Source organism: Saccostrea echinata, unplaced genomic scaffold, assembly GCF_033153115.1.
Source record: "Saccostrea echinata isolate AGI-Se365-2 ecotype Australia unplaced genomic scaffold, CSIRO_AGI_Sech_v1 ptg000054l, whole genome shotgun sequence".
Taxonomy (NCBI): Eukaryota; Metazoa; Mollusca; class Bivalvia; order Ostreida; family Ostreidae; genus Saccostrea; species Saccostrea echinata.
The window spans coordinates 55,105,238-55,127,628 of record NW_026889803.1 but is presented as its reverse complement, the minus strand read 5'-3'; the positions used below and the strand labels follow the sequence as shown (position 1 = coordinate 55,127,628).

Genomic DNA, 22,391 nt, shown 5'->3' with positions numbered 1-22,391 from the left:
ATGTTTACGTTATATTTTTAAAAATTTTTAGTTAATATGACATATAAAAAAATCCATAGGATCTTTTTAACGGCAAGTAATAGCATAATGATTGACAAGAGAACACATGCAGACAGACCTTCTTTCACTTTCATTTCTCCGGTCAAGGTAACTTTTCACGCTGATGGGAAGTGACCCAACATGTCAAAGAATGACATGGAATATAAGGTTTACAAAAAATGTTTTAAAGAAAACTTCGCACAGAGGGTCAAGGTCGGAGTTGTATGAGAAAAACATGTTCAGCCCGTGATATTTTGTTCAGTACTACGTACATGTTTGGATCAGTTGAGTAAGCTGAAAATATTTCCACTTGTGTACCTCAAATATAGTTTGGGCGAACTAATAATACGTGCACCTGAATATCAAACACTAGCAGGTAAGACAATACTATGATTAAACAATACAGTTAAACAGTTGAATGCTGTCGAACATCAAATTTGTCTCCAAACTCTCTCATAACACAGTTTTTTTTTTAAATCAATAAAATCTGATAATAAATCATTCACTATCAACACAAATAAAATTATATAAAGGAATTAGGATGTTATCAAAATTTAGTTTTGACAGATTTGAAGTGTTGAAAAAGAAATGAAATGATTGCTTTCAGTAAGTTATCCATTTGTATTTGTTTTTCCCCAACTCTTGCTAATGAAATCTAGTCAGAACTGGTTATTTTGATGGAGACTTCATTGATTTGATGTGATTTAATCAGTATCAGTGTTCAACAGTGCAAGAACTCCTCTCAGTCACCAACTGCAAGCATGGAAATATCAAGTACTAGCAATATTTAGTCAAATCTGTGAGGGAAGTCATTTTCCTTTATTAAAAACCATTTCCTTTAAAAAAAAAAAAAATGAGTTGGGTTGTGTGAAATATACATAGAACATGTAGAATGAGAGGAAACAAATTAAAGTAAAATTATCACAACTATGAGTTTCTACCACATTCGACAGTTGCCCCCAAACTTTTTTTTTAGGACAATGTCCACACCTAAGAAGCTCCGTCTGATCACTTACTTGTCCCCAGGGATTCCCATTGAGGTGTTTGAACTTCTTCTGCACTATCTTGAGGATGTCACAGGACTGGAGGGGTACCTGATGACAGAATCACGCTGGAGTGGTCCTCCCCCAGACAGGAGGGACCCATTCACAGAGGAAGATGCCGATATTGGTAAAAATCATGAACTTTAGAACTTGTGTAATCAACTCACAGAAATAGTGTCATTAGAGCCAAAACATTTTATTAATCAGGATTTATGAGCAGTTCAGCCTACCTGCGTTTGAAACAAGAAGGGAACAATTATATAGATCTGTGTTCAGCAGCTCCTGTACACCCACACATTAAGGGAGGTAGTGAACCAGTGTACTTCTCTGATGTTGTGGTCAATGGTAGTAAAAAGTAAGTACGCAACCAGAAACACTTCAATTTAAGTTGTCTTTTTCAAAAGATAGTACCTTTTTTTAGCTCACCTGAGCAGAGGGCTAAAGTGAGCTTTTCTGATCAAAGGGTGTCCAGTCTCTGTCTGTAAACTTTTTACACTTTTTGACTTTCTTCACGAATCACAGGGCCAATTTCAACTAAACTTGCAACAAAGTGTCCATTAGTCAAGGATTTAAGTTCGTTCAAACAATGGGCCATGCCCTCTTTCAAAGGGAGATAATTAAGAAATTAGTGAGTGAAAATTTAATGGCATCTTTTAAACATCTCCTCAACAAGAATCTCTGGGTCAGAAAAGATGAAAACTTCATTACATAGTGAAGATTCAATTTTTTTTTTTCAAAACATGACCCCCAGGGGTAGGGTGGGGCCACAATGGATGATCAAAGGTTTACATAGGAATACATAGGAAAAATCTTCTCAAGAGCAGCAAACTCATGATTAGTCATATTTATATGGAAGCATCCTCAGGTAGTGAAGATTCAACTTTGCTCAAACCATGACCACTGGGGGTAGAGTGGGGCCACAATCTACAATCAAAGTTTTACATAGAAAGAATTTTTAAATATCTTCTTCATAAGAATGACAAAGCCATGATTAGTCATATTTATATGGAAGCATCCTCAGGTAGTGTAGATTCAAGTTTGTTCAGATCAGTACTCCTGATCAGGGTAGGGTGGAACCACAATATATGATGAAATTTTTACATAGGAATATATAGGGAAAAAATGCTGATGAACAGCAGGGCCATAGTAAGTCAGGTGTGCACTGTGGTCCATGAGCCTCTTTTGTACCAGCTAGGCTGAACAAAAGTTTCATTGAAGTTGTAAAATTTGATCTTATTTGCTTTAAATATGTAGGGCAAGTTACACCACATTTGTGGATCTAAAAGGACAGACATTTGCTTTCAATGATCCAGTCTCGCTGAGTGGAAGTCTGATAGTTCTAGGCAATCTAAAAAAAATGGGCTATAATTCCAACTTCTTTGGCAACATGCTGCATTCTGGTATGTCCAATGGAATTGTAGATTTGTTAAAGGGTTTGTTCTTTGTCATCTTAGATGACCAAAATGGATATTTCTTGATTGGGTTTTGTATAGTTTATTTTAAAGCTATCAGAATTTGCTTCATAGGTTCCCATTTGAACTCCATACAGATGATATTGGATGGTAAAGCAGATGTGGCAGCCATTGACTCTAATGTCCTGCAGTATTATCTCAAACAAAATCCACAAAATAGAGAAAACTTGTCAGTCTTAACTTCATTTGGACCAATGCCAGTTTATCCTACCATCTTCAATTCTCGACTCAGCTGTAAGCTTATTTATAACTTTATTCCATAATTACACAGTACAAAGGTTTCCACTTTTTAAAAAAAAAAGTCATATTTTACATTTCATATTTGTATCAAAGAAATAACAGCTGTTCATGCAGACATTTAAACAAATACCAGAGAAGGAAAAAAGGATAATGGATAAGGTACCTCCCTGTTTTGAAAGAGAAACTCTTAAAATGGGATTCCCCTCCTGGCTTTATGCATGAATTGATTTTTTTGACGTGTACTTGATACATAGTATTTTGTTTATATCCTTTAGCTGACTTTAAGAAGCAGATATCAGATGCCTTGCTGAGAATGCACAAAATACCAGAGTGGAGGTCAAGGATGAACGAGTGCTACATTCAGAACTTTGCCGAGATAGACGAATCTCTGTATAACATTGAAACAGGGCTCATGGATGTTGTCAAGGGACTTAGCTTATCTAATATCTACTATTGACCATAGCAACATACATTATTATTTGCTAAAGTCAGCTTTAAAAACAAATCCTCTGTTCATTACGATGATCAGATTTGAAATCTGAATAAGGCTACTGAAAGTAACAAAGAAATGAGCTCTTGACAAGAACTGTCAAAAAAAAAAAAGAATCAGGTTGCGAATGGGACAAATTTTCATTTATACGTCTACATTTTTTTAACATTTTTTTATTGCGCATTTGTTGCTGATGTTTATAATAGCCACCAATATTTTTAGTGCCATATATAAATTTTTTTTTGCAAAAACAAAAGGCAATATTTAAATAATACTGTAAGCATGAAATATCAACAATAATTACATGTATATGTTGGAGTATATTTTTATGGTTTAAAAGCAAAATGGAAAATTCATGTGTATTTATAGAAGGTTTATACATTCCTGTTTTTATTGGTTCAGGTGGAATTAATAATAAAAATGTACATTCAAATATTTTGAGCTGTTGAATTTATTAGACATTTATTCACTGTAAGTAATGGATATATGCCGAATACTGTTCTATATGTAAAATTAAAACATTGCTGTGATGTCTTGCCTTTGTTCTTACAGTCTAAAAATTTACCTGTAGCCGTCCGATAATAATAATTAGCAGTCCAATAATATATTATCGGACGGCAGTGATAACAAAATCGGACAGTAGTTAAAAAACAACAACTAGAGTGAAATCAAGGTTTAATTTGTCCAGAAACCAAAAAAAAAAGTTAGGGAAAAAAATTCAGGGAAAGCGAAAGCGAGGAAATTAAGTTGTTAAAATAGCAAATTCGAGAAGAAACTGGAGTTTTAACCTTCCTCAAAAGTAACACTTTCCATTCGGTTTTTTGCAAAGCGTTTTCAATACAGCACTGTGAATAAGCCAATTTAAATCCATTTCTGGTAAAGAACCAGTCTGCGAATCTCTTCATTTAATGAGGTTTGTTCGCCAATGACGGCACTTTTAAAACCCAAGATTTTCATTATATCATCCAATCAAAATTTTAGATAAAAATTCGCATTTTTACTTTAAATGCATTTTGAAGATATCATCCAACACTGTATCTGTATCAATGTCAAACGCACTTAATAAAAAAAAAAAAATATTCCGAATCATAAAAAATTCCTTCATCACCTGACCACTGTCCATAGTTCCTGCTAAGCCAAATGACTGCCATTGAATGAATGAAACAAAAGAGTTCACTCACTGATTTTACTGTCTGAAGAAAAAAAAAACTTTCTCTTTTCTTTTGTCTACCTATTAGATGGTTTCAGGTAGAAAACTATTGATGCCTGAACTCCTATTGTGTAATTATTGGACTCCTCCAGGTAACTTTTGGACATTTAAATGGCAATGTTTTAAGTAAGATATATGCCTCATACAATTCTATATGTAAAATTATCAGACTGTTTTCGGCCCTAACCGGCCTCAAACAGTCTGATAATTTTACATATAGAACAGTATTCGGCATATATCCATTACTTATCAGACTGTTTGAGGCTGGCAAGCACAAAAACGTGTTGAAGCATGAATCTTTATGGTTTATTGCATCAGTATCACAGTTGTCAATATTGTAGGTGTATCACAGTAGTGGTAATTGGACAAGTGATTTCACTGAATCTTTTTTTTTTTTTTTTTTTTTTTTTTTTTTTTTACAAAAGATGATAACAACGTGTTTACTTCAACAAGCTTTTATTTACATGTTGTAGAAGAGTACCTTTTCAGAACTAGTTTAGGTCCACCTGGGAAGGTTTATTCTCACAAGAGCAGTTGTAATAGTAGATCTTTGTAAAAATTAAGCGTGACATATGCCAAGCGCTTGTTTGAAACAATTTTGATCCATCTAAGAGGCTCTGTTTTTAATCATATATTCTTGTAAATAACCTCTCCACACCAATTAAAACGGAGGAGCAGGTAATCCTGGTAACAAATAATGACAACCTATGTCAAGGTTTCCAATCATTTCAAATATCCCTGGACAGAAAGTCAAGTCTACAGAAATTTATCACGATGAAATCTCTGAACTGTTGGTAGGGGTACTGTAAAATTCACTCCAGTATGGTTTGCATCATTTGAGCCTGGGGTCTTGGACGGTACAGATATGGGTCATTGAGCATGTATGACACAACAGAACTTGGTCTTCCCTGAAGAATTTCATCAGGGGCAAGATTTTCAACGACTGACATGGCATTAGGAGAAATATGGTGAACGTCTGCCGCCAGACTGTCTTGCACAAACCGCATCATATGTTTTACTTCTTCCAGTCGGAAAAGAGTCTGTGATTAAAAATTGTACTGTCAGGTTAGTTTACACAGAAGGTGTAATGATGTAATGAGTATTTAAAACTGATAGAAAACAATATTTTACATTGAAGATTTTTTTACCCACATTTCATTTCCACCCTATATTCCTTAATTCTTCATAGACAAACTTGAAACTTTGCAAATATTTACAGGTATCTGAGGACATTCTAAGTTGAGAAGCAATAAGGGTTTGAGTGAATTTAAAAACGGACAAACTCATTTGTTTATGTGATTGGATGAAAAAAGCACTGGATGAAATTTTTTTGATACATAGTAGGCCCAACATCAAATGATTGGGAATAAGTATTAACAACTGTATGTGTTGGTGTATGCATTATTTTAAAAGTTACCTCTGTGTTGAATGCAAAGTAGAAGTTGTCCAGTCTTGGGTCCTCCTCAATGCATGTTTTTAGTTTAGCTTTCAGGAACTCTGTTAAGGGGGTTCCAGTCATGAAGATTCTAGCCTGAGTGACCTCCACCAACTTCTTATGGAAAACCATTGTCATTCTTCCAAAGATTGCTTCATCGACTGTACACTTATAAATCACAAAAGCACATGAATTTATAAAATGGCTAATATTGTTCAAAGGAATTTTCATCATTTCATTACTTATGTTCCCAAGAAAGAACCAATTCATGATGATTAGAGTGGGTTTTTGTTTTCCAAATTACAGAGAGGAAATGCATTTAATGTACAGAATGGAATTTACATGTACCTCAAAGTCTGGAATCACCCCATAAGGCAGAGGTTTGCTAGGCGTGCGTCTCTTCCCCCGACTCTGTCCCTGGCTGTTTGCTGTAGCATCCCTGCTACGATTTTTACTTATGTACTCGTGTGCCTCCATAGTGATAACCAGAAGATCCTGTAGGGCATCAATCATAGAAATAAGGTACTCCACCTGGCCAGCCATGCTGTGTAACATCCTCCAGGACTCCACGAGGTGGACCCGATCCTATGTATAAAGAGAATATTTACATCTGATAAGATCAGCCATCTTTGTACTGTCTGTCTGGTTTGTCTTTTGATTTTTACACTTTTAAAAACCTCCAAAACCACAAAACAATTGCCATTAAACTTTCACATAGCTTGTCCTTTGGTTTGAAAAATTTCCTCTAGGTCTGATTAGTGTATTTTGGGTCATTGTCATTAGACTATTATTTGTTGAGGTTGAAAATTTGTAGGAACAGGGACCCAGCAAAATCATCCAAAATTGCACCCCAGTGTAATTTAATGTTTCCGCAATATTACAAACCTTATTCATGGCAACAAAACAAAGAAGATTATGGTCAGAAATTAACCAATCAATTAAGAGGTACATTACCTGATTCATCAAGCTTTTGAGCAGCAGCCCTCTGTGGACAGTCATCCAATCACAGCGGTCCTTAGATACAGAGATCATCTTATCCAGAAACTGCTGGGCATTCCTGATATTAGTTGTGTTCATAGGATCCCCTCCATTGGAAGGTCCACCATTTTGGTAATGGAATGCTGCCTAATCAAAAAAACACAAGACTGCAGCTAATCCAGACTTAATCAAACTCTGCCTCATTTTGAAGAATTAAATGTATGGAATAAATATCTCAAATACTTGCATTGGATATTCATTTAACTGGATTTTACAATCATTTACCCTGTCTCTGGAGAGGAAGACACTCTGATAGAAGGCTACAGGGTTATCTGGATAGAAGATCTCACCACTTAAAAACAAACAAAAAGTCAAAATCACACAAATATGAAAATAAGTTACCACTCAAGAAAAAATATCAAAACAGAAACTTTGTATTAAAATGTTCATCAAAAAAAAACAAAAACAAAAAGTTGAATTTGGTTAATATACTGGTACCACTTACTCTAGTTCATCATCTGTGATGAAGTGAAGAAGAAAGTACTTTCTGACAGGAGTATATCTCCAGTTATCCATCAAAATGAAGGCCTGCCAAAATTTTTAGAACTTAAGTACATTCTACACATTTTCATCTGCTTTGATCCTTTTCTCCATGAAAAGAAATTAGATTTAGAAAACAAGATGTGTTTGTGAAACACTGCTGCCCCTGTATGGCAGCTCAGGGTGAAGGTTAAAGTTTCTCAAATGCAAGTCAAAATCCAAGGAGAAGGTAAAGAGATAAAAAAATATTCGACCCAAAGAAAGGTCTTGTCACAAGGAATACACCTGTGAAATATGAAAGCCCTAGCACCAACTGTTCAAAAGTTATGGCCAAAGTTAAAGTTTTTCAAAAGTAGGTCAAACTCCAAGGTCAAAAGTCAAAAATATCTGTACCCAAGGAAAGGTCTTATCACAAGGAATACACATGTGAAGTCTTAGCACCAACTGTTCAAAAGTTATGGTTAAAGTTTGATAACATCTTGCAAAAGTTGGTCAGATTTCCAAGGTCAAGTTCAAGAGGTACCATATGTTGGTACCGAAAGAAAAGTCTTGACACAAGTAATACACATGTGAAATATAAAAGCTTAGTTCCAACCAATCTAAAGTTATGGGCAAGGTTAAAGTTTTTGTGGTCAAACAGATTAACAGATGGACAGACAGAGCAAGAACTATATGCCCCTGAATCTTCAAATAGGGGGCATAAAAAATGCATAAAGGGGAGTAACTATCTTAATTTTTTTTTTGCATCGTAGAGTTCATAAAATAAATTTAGACTGTGATGCATTAAAATAATATTTAAACATAGTTATAAAAAAGATAAATTGATTAATATAAATATAATTTTATACATTTATATCATTTTACTCTTGTGATATGTGTCTCCGTGATTTCTTTATATAATTTTATCTTCTTACTCAGTATGTTTAGACATTCATGCCTTAAAATTTGATACCTTTAAGAAGACAGGTTCACTCCTGGTGGTGGCACCAACCAGCATGTCCATGAAAGCTTGCTTCCGAACTAGGACTTCCTCCCAAGACCACTTCTCCTCCCCAAAAAACACGCCCACCACAGGTATCGTGTTCTTCATTACCATGTCATTTATGTGGTTATAAACTGGAATCAAACTTAGACATTAGGGTGGATATCAACTGTGATTAGCAATGCAACAAAACAAACTTCGGACATCTTACTATGATGAGGCTTTGACAGAAATTTTACTCATCTCTTATCAAGACTGTAAAATCAATCTCTTGTGGTAAGAAGAACTTCATCAGAAATGCTAGATGAAGGATGGTGTCTGATAACCCATATGATTTGTGAAATTTTCAAAATAAAATTAAGATGTAAAAATATTGGTACTTTAATTATAATCATACCCATCAGAGCAAAAAGTTGGATAGCGTCCCCTGAACAGCCTGGTGGACCTTGTATATAGTAGTGTTCATGTAGTTCCACTTCATTCAAAAATGGCTGCATCTTGCCATATAAGATACTAGGACCACTCAAAGCCAGGCAGATTCCAGCCTATAACACGTACAATATAATTATTACTTATTAGGTTTGTTAGTGACTGTCTACAGAGATCAATCTCAGACAGACAGCAAGGCAAAGCCGAGTTACCTATACGAGATTAATCAACCGGGCATTGGTAATTTATTTCTGTATATAAACAGTCACTAACAAATGTAATAAGTGTTTTGTTTTGTTATGAGGACCTGCAACAGTTAACAAACCACAAATCAATTACAATTTAAAAGGATTTTCTCATCTGTGCAGCTACCTGGTAGTCATCTTTTTGTTTACAGATTATGTAACTGAAAATGGACACTACTCTAAATTTAATCAAATCATTGCCAAATAGGTCATGACATGAATATAAGTTTTTTTTGAAAGCAAAAAATAATATGCCAGCTAATTTTTTTTTCTGTAAATATGGATGACATAACATTGCTTTATCCACCATGTTGCCATCTATATTGTTACTCGCCATCTACAGAAATATTGAGGGCAAGCATATGATATCTGATATCCAATGACAGAGCATAATTCTAGTCCAAGCCCAAACAAAAGGCATATATAGCACTTTTATAATGCAAATGTTGCTGAAAAGAATATTACTAACTATCAGAAAAAAAGATGGTACTTATAGAGTCTGGTATGAGTGAGCTAAATGCAGGTAAAACAATAGAAAACCTTGGAAGAAAACTATACTACAAACATATCGAGAGGTCACTTAGTCAATGGATGGCAATACAGGTTTAACTCTATTTAATTGATTTGTATAATCACTGCATTAAATTCATTCAGAATTTTCATAACTGAATTGACATGATCTGTACCCTGTAAGCTCCTTTTCTCTGTATGTAGTTTTGCTGGACAAACAGCTGAATAATCTGTCCCAGTGGAAGAAAAGCAACAGTGTCTAGTACTCGGAGAGCACTGGTGGTTCCTAGAAATCAAAGAAAGTAACAAAATTTTAGATTTCAAATATAGAAATATACATATTTAAATAAGAAAACGAATGTTTAAAATTTAGATGGTCATTTTTTAGGCTGTACCATAGGCATCAACTCCATTGACTGAGTAGATATAGTTCTCTGGGTCAGATATCTCCATTTGTGTAGCAAGTAACAAGTTTTCTATCTGTTCTGGTTTCTCAAAAAATAGGTCCATCCTACAAAGATTATCAACAATGAGACAATATCAGAAAAAAATGTCACTGCAAATAAAGTGTTTAACGTATTGATTATAAATTTCCCTCATTAAAAGTTGGTTTATTGGTTTTTCATTAGTTGGATTCTATATATACTTCATTGCCTATCGTCAGAGATGTTAGTGTTTGTTAGTTGGATTCTATACTACTTCATTGCCTGTTGTCGGAGATGTTAGTTTTCGTTAGTTGGATTCTATACATACATTGCCTGTTGTCGGAGATGTTAGTTTTTGTTAGTTGGATTCTATACATATATTGCCTGTTGTCAGAGATGTAGTTTTCATTAGTTGTATTCTATGAATACATACTTCATTGCCTGTTGTCGTAGAAGGGAGACAAATCTGGGGTATGGATTGGGTGGGTAATACTGGGCTCTGGCAAGCTCCAATAAATACTCTTTCCACACGTCATCCAAGTGAGTGTCCAGCATATACTTAAAACACAACAGAAGAACATGACAGAAGGTAAGAAGTCTGTACAGTTGTAACAGGATTAATTATTCATGTGAAGATTCAAAATCATTATAAATATACCATATATATTTTCTAAGGAAAAAAGTGGCACGTGTTGTAAAAAGCCACAAACTGATTAACTATAAAACAAATTAATAATAACCTGAATGAGGACAGCTTCCTTTGCAATTGCTTTGCTGTGTTCTCCATTTTCAATGCATTCATCAACATTTACAACTAAATTTTAAAGAAGTACAAATCTGTCAAGAAACTTGAAAATGATGTCAGTAGGTCAGCATTTACATAAATAAGGTTAAGTTTTAATGACATTTTCATAAAGTTTCTCCATTACAGAACAATTAACTCACTGAGCTTTTCATGAAGAAGATCTTTCATATGTTCATGCTCCAACCCATGTGAAACATTTGGATCCATTTCAACACCCTACAATCACACAAAGTTCCTACATACATCTGGGACATAAAAAAAGCCTTCTAATTAAGAGTTATAATTCACAAAACATTGAAAACAGGTCTCTGACTGCACTCTACTTTACCGTTGGGTCACGTCTCTCTCTGTGCCGGGTCAGGGGTTGTGGAATGACTTTGGGGAATGTGTTTTTCATTGCAATCATAATCTCCTACAAGCAGATGAAAAACTAGATATCATTGAGATGGTGGCCATCTCAAAGGGCCCCGCTTTCAGCAACGAACATGAAAATGTAAGGTAGCTGAAAAGGGTTTATTTTGAAGAGGAACACTTGTGTACCATTAAGGGATGTGTTGTTTGAGTCTAAAGGGCTTCTATGTCATCCTTGTTATAATAAAAAAATAGCACGAAAATCAAGAGTGCTCCATACCCTCTATCAAAAAGCAGCACAAAAATCACAAATGTTGCATATCCTCTATGAACACTATTGCATATATATCAAAATATGGAAGGAAAATCACAAATGTTCTGTACCCTAAATCAATTGGTAAAGTTTGAGGCTGACTGGACTTAAGAGAAAGAAACCATGTACCGAACAAAGATTTTAAACAGAGAGGCTATTTTTGACCTTGACCCTTGATCTAGAAACTTTGTTCAAGGTCACTGCACATCCATTGACCAGTGGCACTCTGAGAGTGAAGTATGAGCCACATTGGACCAAAAGGAGAGAAGATATGCTCTGGATGAGGATTTTTCATATAATTCTGCTATGACCTTGACCTTAGACCTAGAAACATGGATCAAGGTCACTGCATGCCCTTTACCCAAAGACACTCTGTGGGTGAACTATGAGCCAGATTGGGAAAAGGAGAAAGAAGAAATGCTCTGAACAAGAATTTAAACACAGAGGCTATTTTTGACCTTGACCCTTGACCTAGAAACTTTGTTCAAGGTCACTGCACATCCATTGACCAGTGACACTCTATGAGTGAAGTTTGAGCTACATTGGACCAAGAGGAGAGAAGATATGCTGCAGGATTTTTCATATAATTCTGCTATGACCTTGACCTTAGACCTAGAAACATGGATCAAGGTCACTGCATGCCCTTTACCCAAAGACACTTTGTGGGTGGACTATGAGCCAGATTGGGCCAAGGAGAGAGAAGATATGCTCCGGACAAGAATTTAAACAGAGAGGCTATTTTTGACCTTGATCCTTGATCTAGAAACTTTGTTCAAGGTCACTGCACATCCATTGACCAGTCGCACTCTGTGAGTGAAGTATGAGTCACATTGGACCAAGAGGAGAGAAGATATGCTCCGGACAATGATTTTTCATATAATTCTGCTATGACCTTGACCTTAGACCTGGAAACATGGTTCAAGGTCACTGCACACCCTTTACCCAAAGACACTCTGTGGGTGAAGTATGAGCCAGATTGGGCCAAGGAGAGAGAAGATATGCTCCGGACAAGAGATCTCGGACCGACAGACGGACGGACGGACGGACAGACTGATCACTATAGGGCGCCCGCAGAGGGGGGCCCTAATAAGCTCCTATTACAATGCCTCTACTGATAAAATGTTCTACATTTCAAGTTTTGAATGACATTATGATTCAATTTTGTTATAACTGATTTGTCTTACCTGAGTTTACGTACCTTGATATTATGATTAAATTTGGTTTTAACTGATTTGCTGTACCTGAGTTTACATACCTTGAGTATTGGAGTCTGACTGAGAGAGTCCTCAGCAAGTTGTATTAACAGTGTCAGACAGTACCAGTTAATATCTTTTAAAGTCTTCAGAGCCTAAAAAATGTCCATTTAGAATGAAAACAATTCTGCCAAATAAAACTAAATGTATGAAAATAACAGGTAAATTAGAACCAAAACAATAAATAAATAAATAAATAAATAATTAAATAAAAATAATAATGAAGACTATAGTAAAACAAAACAAAACAAAAAGATATTGTATCCTTTTTATACATATTCTACAAAATGTGTTTTTGGAGTTTTTTTGTTTTTGTTTTTTGTTTTTTTTTTTGTTTTGTTTAGTTCAGATGACTTATGAAGTCTTACTAGTTGGACATCAAGAACAGATTCGAATGTAAACCCCTCCCGTGGCAGGAAATCTTCCACCTGTGCCACAATGACCTTCCCTGCTGTCTTCTGCTCCAGACTTCTGTCATTTCTGAAGGTGAATCAATGTGTGCAAAAACTGTAACCTATGATTACTCATGTGCAAGACATATTCAAAAAAATTGCAGCTGACCCACACTTACAAATATTTAATTTTTTTCTTTAAATTGTTGGAAAACTGTCACTCTCTTTGGAATATTAATAAAGACAGATGGATCGATTGTTAATACATGTATAAATAGTCATCAATTGGTTTTCCATCACTGATTCATCATTCTCGAATAAATGATGTTGCAAATGTCTATTACAGTTTACCAACTGTATATTTTCAGAGTAAATAGTTTTTTCCATTCAAACCGTTTAATCTCATTGCATATCTATTTTCATAATGGCATGTACAAAATTTATGGGTAATTTTAAATCTTTCAAATGTAAACATAAGATATTTACATACAGTGTGCTTTGGAACAAATGAATCACTGCTTCTCTGTACAATGCCATGTTTTCCCTTATTACATCCAGCTGATTTGTCTGAAAAGGTTTTTGAAATTTATGTATAGGAAATAACTCAAACCATCATTTCAAAATCAATGGAACCAAAAAAAGGATGCTTGAAATATCCAAGGGTTCAATATATTGAGGCTAAAATACATCAAGAAAAAGTGATAGGAAATTCCAAATCGCTTTGAAATATGTAGGGTATTTGAGATATAGATGTTCTACTGTATTTATATGACATAATCTAAATTAAATTCAAGTATCTGGTCATCTTAAACAACCAGTGTTACTAATATTTAGAGTTATTAGAATATAAACAATAACTGGTACTTACATTGGAGAAGCCTTTCACCATGTATCTGACAGATTTGTTCTGTTCCATCAGTAAGTACATTTGTCCTACAGTACTGTGCAAAAGTCGGTATAACTCAAATGGAAGCTCCTGAGCATAGGAATCTCTAAAAAAAGGTAAAATGAGAAAAGACTCACTGACTGAGAAGTTATGACTTACCTTTTTATACTGCATTAACATGTAATACATAAAATTTACAAGTCATATACAATCATCAGATTGACATCTTAAATTTCTATAAAAACTTATAAAAAGTAATAATTCTAACTGAGTGAGTGATGCTAGGTAACCGATTTACCTGTCTAACAGCAGTAGTATAATGGTACAGTAAATAGCATCACACAGTTCAGCATGCATGTGGTGTCCCGCTTCCCTCTTCTGGAAATGGGATCTACAAAGGAAGGTTTAATTATCTCGTTTTTATTTTCATCACAGCGATCACTTAGATTTACACTAGAAATATATAACTTCTTAACATTCAATAATATGTGATACACTTACTTGATTGGGGTTGTAATCTGCCATGCATATGGGCCATATGAGTTCTCGTCTCCGATTCGGAATCCATCAATTCTGACTTTCCTGGGCATAATATGAGTGGTCCTGTCGTACACGTGTCGTTTGATCGTTCTGATGTCCTGGTCCTGGGCTCGTGTGGGTAGTCGGTTCCTACTCTGTCGACTGTAACTCCTGGGACCTCCTATCTCCAGTTTATCTGGCCTATCAGGCTGTCCCACTAACAACAGATTGATTACAATTTTGACAATACCCAACATAGAAAAAAGAATATTCCCTGTTTTGTGTCAAATTTTATTTCCAGATCTTACTTGCTGATCTTGGTCCATCATTCTGAAATGGGTCAACTTGTGGAGAAAATATAGATATATACTGTTCTGCATGGGATCTGTTCAGAAACACGCCTTCATGTAAACAGGCCATTGGAAACTCGCAGAAACTTACAATCCTGAAATAGCAAAACCATGTTGTGTGCACATAAATATAATTTGCATTCATAAAACTTTCTACTTTTGTTCAAATCTTATAGAATATTAGTAAAGATGAAAAAAGAGATTTCATCATTCTCTAAATGTCACAGTCTTGAGAAGATCAAGAAATGATCTTATTTAAAGTGAATGGATGAACACATACCCTTCTTCGATGTTATCTTTGCTAATTTCAATGAAGTTGAGTCCAAACTGTATCTGCCCTCTAATGTACTTAGGATAATATGGATCAGCTCGTAATATACACTCCATACATATATACTTATTACCAATAACAGTGTCACTTAAAACCTGCAGGAACTCCTCCTACAAAAATAAAAATCTTGTCACTTTCTTAAGTTTCTTACTGTATACAGATTAAATGTCATTTTATAGATAAAAATCAATTTTTTGGTTAATTCGTTACAAGTTTTTACCTTCTCTTCTTGGATTTTGTCTGGATCCCACAGATCATACACTGTTATGTCTGGATACTCCTCATCAATATCAGGTATATTCACACCTTAAAGACAAATGTCATTTGACAGTTTATCATAAAATACATTTCATTTGTACATATAAAACTGTTGTTTTTTGGGGATTTTCTTTAACATTTTCTCCGAATTAGCTGGTAGATAAAGAAAATTTACCTCATATGTACCAGGTATTATAATTTGATTTCATGTCATTTTTGATGGTGATTTCTTTTAGTTAAAAAAAAATTAACATTGTTCTGATAAAATACATGTACACATCATATTCTAACCCATGAAAAGATGTCTAGGATTGGAGCGTATGGATGTCTAGGAATGGAGAATACTCTTAACAATGAGAAGATGTATATGATTAGAGTACATTCTTACCCATTAGAAGATGTCTAGGATTGGTGTACATTCTTACCCATTAGAAGATGTCTAGGATTGGAGGATATTCTTACCCATGTGAAGATGTTTAGGATTGGTGGATATTCTTACCCATGAGAAGATGTCTAGGATTGGTGTACATTCTTACCCATGAGAAGATGTCTAGGATTGGTGTACATTCTTACCCATGAGAAGATGTCTAGGATTGGTGTACATTCTTACCCATGAGAAGATGTCTAGGATTGGAGTACATGGCATCAATGTTGGCCATCACACTGTTTACAAATACTGCCACACCCTGAAATCAATTGTTCTCAATCATTATTCTCTGACTGTCTGAAGAAAAGACAAAAAATTAATAAATATCTTAACATTAATCTAACCTCCTTGACATCAGGGCCTGTGATTAGATGTTCCATTCGGATTTGAACACTGTGAACACAGGGATAAAAAGTTCCATCAAACACTGCTGGACCAACTAAGGCTAGCATCACTTGATTCTAAAATAAAATTAATATTCTGTTTGACACACATCTTTACAACATGAGCTTAATATTTCTTAAATTACGGTCCTTTTTATATTAAAAAGAAAGGAGTCAACTCTGTGTGTCTTTATAAGATAACTCTAACTAAAGGTACTGTGAGCAAGCTCTCACAGTGATACCCCCTCCTGCATCCTTTTAAAGTGTCAATTCAAATTCAAATGTGACCTTGAACTTGCCAAAAATACCTTGCTTAAAAAATGTCATCATCATGTCATAAGTAATCTTTTTAGTGAAATATGAACAGCCAATGTTTCTCCATTAGAAAATTCTAGACCTGTCATGAATTTTTCACTTTTTATACCAGTGCCTTTGAACTTGCCAGAATGACCTTGGGTCAAGGTTATGACACACCTTTAGGTCATTAACAATTTTTGTACCAAGTATGAGCTTCCAATGATTCTCCATTACAATTTGAAAGTTACAGCCTGGATAAGAATTCTATAATCTTTCTGTCAGTGACCTTGAACTTGCCGGAATGACCTTCGGTTAAGGTTATGACACACTCACAAGTCATAAATAATTTTTGTATCAAGTATGAGCTTCCAATGATTCTCCAGTACAAAGTTATAGCCCAGACAGGAATTCTATACTTTTTCTGTCAGTGAGCTTGAACTTACTGGAATTACCTAGATTGAATGTCACAATACACCTTCTGGTCATATACAATCTATGTACCAAGTATGAGTTTCCAATGATTCTCTGTTACAGAGATATAACCCGGACAAGATTTTTATACCTTTTCTACCTTTGACCTTGAACTTGTGGAATGACCTTGGGTCAAAGTCAGGACACTCCCTCTAGTCATGAACAACCTCTGTACCAAGTATGAGCTCCAAATGATTCTCAATTTCAAAGTTATAGCCTGGACAAGAATTTTATACTTTTTCTGCCTGTGACCTTGAAGTTGCAGGAATGACCTTCAGTTTAAGGTCACGACACTCCCATTAGTCATGAACAATCTCTCTACCAAGTATGAGCTTCCAAACATTCTCTATTACAGAGATATAGCCCTGACAAGATTTTTATACTTTTTCTGCCAGTGACCTTGAACATGCCAGATTGACATTAGTTCAAGATCATAACACTCCCTCAGGTCATAAGCAATCTCTGTACCAAGTATGAGCTTCCAATGATTATCCATTAGGAAGTTATAGCCTGGACAAGATTGCATAGAAAGAAGGACAGACAGACATGGTGATTCCTATATAGCCCCTCCAAACTTTGTTTGCGGTGGGTATACACATAATATTAAATATCTGTGTAGTTTGTATTTATTGTATGTCCACAAAAAGAACACTCCTGTGTACTATTTGTCAACATGCAGAATAGTTCTGTGTTTTATGTAATAACTTACAGAACAGTCCTGCATTATATGTGACATCTTTGCCCTGTGTTTTATGTGATAACTTTAAGATTAGTGCTGTGTTTTATGAGATAACTTACGGAGTAGTTCTGTGTTTTGTATACTTACAGAATGGTCCTTTGTTTTATGTGTGAGTTACAGAATAGTCCTTTGTTTTATGTGATAACTTACAGAAGAGTCCTGTGTTTTATGTGATAGCTTACACAATATTCCTGTGTGTTATGTGATAACTTTCAGAATAGTCCTGTGTTTTATGTGGTAACTTACAGAAAAGTCCTGGGTTTATGTGATATCTTACAGAATAGTCTTGTGTTTTATGTGGTAACTTACAGAATAGTCCTGTGTTTTATGTGTTAACTTACAGAATAGTCCTGTGTGTTATGTGATAACTTTAAGAATAGTCCTGTGTTTTACGTGGTAACTTACAGAATAGTCCTGTGTTCTATGTGATAACTTACAGAATAGTCCGTCGCCCAAGTGGCGCAGTGGTTAGAGCGATCGCTCTAGAGTCGCGGAGTGAGGAGTTGATCCTTACGTTGTGGGTTCGAATCCCACTGTGGGATGTGGAGATCGATCCTTCGGATGAGACCATATAAACCAAGGTCCCGTGTCGCAGTAGGTGCTGGCACGAAAAAGATCCCTCACTGCTCAATGGCCTTGAGTGCCAAGTATAGGTCAAAATTTGTAGCTCTCCACCGGCAAGTGGTGGCATCTCCATATAAGTGAAAAATTCTCAAGAGGGATGTTAAACAATAAACAAACAAAAAACAGAATAGTCCTGTGTTTATGTGATAACTTACAGAATAGTCCTGTGTTTATGTGACATCTTACAGAATAGCCCTGTGTTTTATGTGATAACTTACAGAATAGTGCCTTGTTTTTGTGAAAACATACAGAATAGTCCTGTGTTTATGTGATAACTTACAGAATAGTCCTGTGTTTAATATCATAATTTACAGAATAGTCCTGTGTTTTATGTGGTAACTTACAGAATAGTCCTGTGTTCTATGTGATAACTTACAGAATAGTCCTGTGTTTTATGTGATAACTTACTGAATAGTCCTGTGTTTTAATTGATAACTTACTGAATAGTCCTGTGTTTATGTGATATCATACAGAATAGTCCTGTGTTTTATGTGATAACTTACAGAATAGTCCCTTGTTTTTGTGAAAACATACAGAATAGTCCTGTGTTTTAATTGATAACTTACAGAATAGTCCTGTGTTTTATGTGGTAACTTACAGAATAGTCCTGTGTTGACATGATGTCCTCTGGGTGAGGTGTGAGGTCCTCCATCAGCCATTTATATTTCTCCAGGGAGGACGGGTCAACAGCCCGCAGGATACTGGACAATCCCCACACGGTGTCATGTCCCCGCACACAGAATAAATTAGGGAGGTAAGTCTCCTGTAGAGCATTTCCTATTGTGTGTAAATCATACATTCAAAATCTCCTGAGTGTTATATTTGAATTTTTAAACATTGTAAAATATTCATCAGATGTGCTGTACATTTTACCTCCACTTCCCAGACATTATTTCCATAACTACAACCGTAAACATTGTTTTATTTGCAATAAAAAATGCACATTTCCATCAGATATTACGATGATTTAAGGTACTCATACTTTTATTGTTTTGTAGCAATATATTCATAAAGTATGCTTAAATAAATTTTCCCTAATTAAACGTGATTAACAGATTATAATGTTTATAGAAAAGGAAAATATCTGAGTATAGTCATGCTAAATTAAAATTTCATATCTATTATCTTGTAAGCTTACATCCATGGCCAACATTTTGAATTTGTGTGCCTAACTTACTTAATGTTTGCTGTATTTTTCCAATTGATTCTTGTTCCATATGAAATCTGCATAATCCAAAGTAATAAAATTCAATTAAATGGAGCGATATGCAAATGATATGTAAAAGTTTAATATTTGTAAAAGTTTAATATCATTTAAGTCTTAATTCATTCTGCATATTTTATGACTTAACAATGCATATTTCTATGAGAGCAACATATATAATGGCTTACTTTTCTGCAAACTGCCTGAATCTCAGGACAAACCCTGGATAGGGATTGTAAGGTAGAGTGGGTCGATTTAGCAACATCTTGACCAGCTTTCTAAATGTCTCCTCTACTCCAGTCTCTTTGAGGTAAGCTCTGAACTGTTTCATGGCTTCTGTATCATACCCATCTGGGGGAATATAAGTTCTCCTGTCTATGGCCCCCTAAATAAGAATTAGTTTTGTGTATATAATTCATAAACATATCACCATCAGTTTACATCTTACCACATTGTTACTTGTTAGGTCCTTGGGGATCTTTAGGCATATACAATTATTATGATCCCCCAAGTTTTTAAATAATCTATTAATTAGTGATAAAAATTTACAAATTTAAAATATCTCTCTCTCATTACACATGTATAATTAAAGTTATATATGGCATATTTATGATAAGTTCAGACTAACTAAAATTTAAAAGATCTTTCTATTTGTTTTATTACTTTATATAAATATATAGAACTTTCCTGTAAATTACACAATTTAAATCAATCGCGTTAGACTTACATAGATATTAGAAATTTAAAATAATTACCAATTTATTTACCGACTCCACATTTAAATATCAGACACAGTTTAAAGTCAATTTAACTATAGAAACGTGAGGTTATTCAAGTTCAAAATCGTTGAAAATTTTAATTTGAACGTAATTAACAAATATCATGTTCATCTACACTCAATCTCTTATTTTTATTTTTTACCTAAGATATGCCATATATAGATTTAATAACTAGCTGTAATGAAATATTCAGAGAAATGTAGAACTCCTGATGGTAAACATTCAAAGGAGTTTAGAACTCTGGTGTGTTGGCAATTGCTTTTAAAATCATATTCCAACTTACCCTGCCCTGGGACTGTGCTCTAGAGGGAACATTACTTCTCTGTCCTCCCCTCTGTAACGGTAAAGTACATTGAAAAGTAAAATATATATATATACTATATACACATAGTAAAATAATCCTAGCAATAGTTACAGGAATGTAAACATAAGAAATATTTCAATTTTGTTATGATATTATCATAATAATTTTTAAGTCTGTCCAAATGTTGGACAGGGAAATATGGCTAAAATACTTAAAACATTGCTTGAAACCCAGAAAAATAAAATAATCATGACAAGACATGTAATTTATCTCAAAGAAATGAAATTAAAAGAAAAAAGAAGACTTTAATTTAATAAGTTTTACAGTTAAAAAGAATCACTGAACATTCAGCCTACATAATCAATTGTTAAAAATTAAGCCTCCAAATGTTAGAACTGAACAACATATCAATCATTTATATATCACACTAGTTATCATTATCATATTTGTATGGAAGCAAACAGGACGTCACAAAGATAAGCTGTTTATGAAAATAGATTAAAGAATTTAAAATATTTATGTTATATCATTTGATGATGGAACATAAATATAAGCATAAATTGATCAATCATTTTTGCCACTTCATAGGTCTATACCATATTTCACACAGCAAGTCTTAAAAATCTTCATAGTATCCTCAAAATACATTATTCAATTAGCATGAACACCTGCATATGAGATCTATGGTACAACGAAGAGCAAATATTAATTATTAAACAATTAAATGCATAATTATAATTGTTTATTTCAATCCTGTCCATGCCATTGTAAATACACATAAAAACTTTGATTCTATTTCCATAAAATGTAATGTTTACATTCACAAATTAACATTTATTATTCGTAAGCATCTGCAACAACCATGCCTTACCTATTGTAGGTACAGTATCTTTAAAAACAATATAACTCAATGTTTTATATAATATCGTTATCCTTTAAAATTTTCCAACTCGAGAATTAAGCAGGGACCTATATACCCATATAGGTCCCTGAAAATAGAAATTTTAGATTTGTGGAAATTCGAATTAACACATTTATAATAGTGCTGTACATGTAGTAACAATAAAAAAAGATCTTCTACCTGTGACTGCGATGTTGGCTGTCTTGACATAATATTTTACTATCCTTTACGTGCCAAACATTGTTTCCAATAATTTAAAGTAATGAATATTCCGCTACATTGTACGCGTTTCTCATGTAAACAAATAATATTTTGGTATACTTCCGGAATTCTAAAAGGTAAAAATTGAAAACGTCCAAAACGATTTTTCCGGATTCTTAATGAAATGAATAATTTCCATATGACAAGTTTGTCCATCAAAACAAAAAAATTCAAAGGTATTTTTTATGCCCCCGTATCGAAGATTCGGGGGGTATTTAGTTTTTGTCCTGTCCATCCATCTGTCTAACTGTCTGTCTGTTTGTCTTTAACCTTGCCCATAACTTTTGATTCGTTAGAGCTATGGCTTTCATATTTCACATGTGTATTCCTTGTGACAATACCTTTCTTTGGGTACCATCATATTTGACCTTTTGACCTCGGAGTTTGACCCAGTTTTGCCAAACAGTAACCTTGGCCATAACTTTTGAACGGTTGGTGCTCATAAGGGCTTTCATACTTCACACATGCAATCCTTTTAACAAGACCTTCCCTTGGATACCAACAA

General features: G+C 34.4%; 2 protein-coding genes across 4 annotated transcripts; one reads left to right on the top strand and one right to left on the bottom strand.

The window, feature by feature from the left end:
- The first annotated feature begins 201 nt into the window (after positions 1 to 201).
- LOC133205166 (uncharacterized) lies at positions 202 to 3,717 on the top strand. Of its 2 annotated transcripts, none has more exons than XM_061340913.1 (6): positions 202 to 415; positions 1,016 to 1,209; positions 1,290 to 1,437; positions 2,337 to 2,482; positions 2,609 to 2,788; positions 3,070 to 3,717. In XM_061340913.1, the coding sequence occupies exons 2-6, from the start codon at positions 1,020 to 1,022 to the stop codon at positions 3,249 to 3,251; spliced, it is 846 nt and encodes a 281-aa protein (XP_061196897.1). In that variant the 5' UTR covers positions 202 to 415; positions 1,016 to 1,019; the 3' UTR covers positions 3,252 to 3,717. The 2 variants fall into 2 exon arrangements, with proteins under 2 accessions (XP_061196897.1, XP_061196898.1); XM_061340914.1 differs by lacking the exon at positions 202 to 415 and adding an exon at positions 794 to 813.
- A 1,216-nt stretch (positions 3,718 to 4,933) lies between these two features.
- Positions 4,934 to 21,891, bottom strand: LOC133205901 (uncharacterized). Of its 2 annotated transcripts, XM_061341795.1 has the most exons (30): positions 21,806 to 21,891; positions 20,704 to 20,754; positions 19,830 to 20,026; positions 19,615 to 19,661; positions 19,036 to 19,214; positions 16,268 to 16,384; positions 16,107 to 16,182; positions 15,459 to 15,544; positions 15,188 to 15,348; positions 14,866 to 15,002; positions 14,540 to 14,774; positions 14,337 to 14,429; positions 14,021 to 14,144; positions 13,643 to 13,719; positions 13,129 to 13,240; positions 12,763 to 12,855; positions 11,172 to 11,255; positions 10,984 to 11,059; positions 10,779 to 10,852; positions 10,472 to 10,596; positions 10,009 to 10,124; positions 9,790 to 9,899; positions 8,827 to 8,974; positions 8,400 to 8,563; positions 7,413 to 7,495; positions 7,193 to 7,259; positions 6,884 to 7,054; positions 6,278 to 6,514; positions 5,912 to 6,097; positions 4,934 to 5,534 (listed from the first exon to the last, which is right to left on the bottom strand). In XM_061341795.1, exons 1-30 carry the CDS (start codon positions 21,833 to 21,835, stop codon positions 5,307 to 5,309), a joined length of 3,684 nt encoding a protein of 1,227 aa, XP_061197779.1. In that variant the 5' UTR covers positions 21,836 to 21,891; the 3' UTR covers positions 4,934 to 5,306. The 2 variants fall into 2 exon arrangements, with proteins under 2 accessions (XP_061197779.1, XP_061197778.1); XM_061341794.1 differs by lacking the exons at positions 19,036 to 19,214; positions 19,615 to 19,661; positions 19,830 to 20,026; positions 20,704 to 20,754; positions 21,806 to 21,891 and adding an exon at positions 17,932 to 17,936.
- Between the last annotated feature and the right edge of the window lie 500 nt (positions 21,892 to 22,391).

What these genes read in the sequence shown, in the direction of transcription:
- LOC133205166 (XM_061340913.1), top strand. Translation starts at nt 1,020, where the DNA reads ATGTCCACACCTAAGAAGCTCCGTCTGATCACTTACTTGTCCCCAGGG. An exon ending in GTGGTCAATGGTAGTAAAAA is followed by an intron (nt 1,438 to 2,336) that starts GTAAGTACGCAA and finishes TTAAATATGTAG; the next exon opens with GGCAAGTTACACCACATTTG. An exon ending in CTTCAATTCTCGACTCAGCT is followed by an intron (nt 2,789 to 3,069) that starts GTAAGCTTATTT and finishes TATATCCTTTAG; the next exon opens with CTGACTTTAAGAAGCAGATA.
- LOC133205901 (XM_061341795.1), bottom strand. Translation starts at nt 21,835, where the DNA reads ATGTCAAGACAGCCAACATCGCAGTCACAG. An exon ending in TGTCAACACAGGACTATTCT is followed by an intron (nt 16,385 to 19,035) that starts GTAAGTTACCAC and finishes ATTTTATTTTAG; the next exon opens with AATCAAGTGATGCTAGCCTT. An exon ending in ACAAAATCCAAGAAGAGAAG is followed by an intron (nt 15,349 to 15,458) that starts GTAAAAACTTGT and finishes TTATTTTTGTAG; the next exon opens with GAGGAGTTCCTGCAGGTTTT.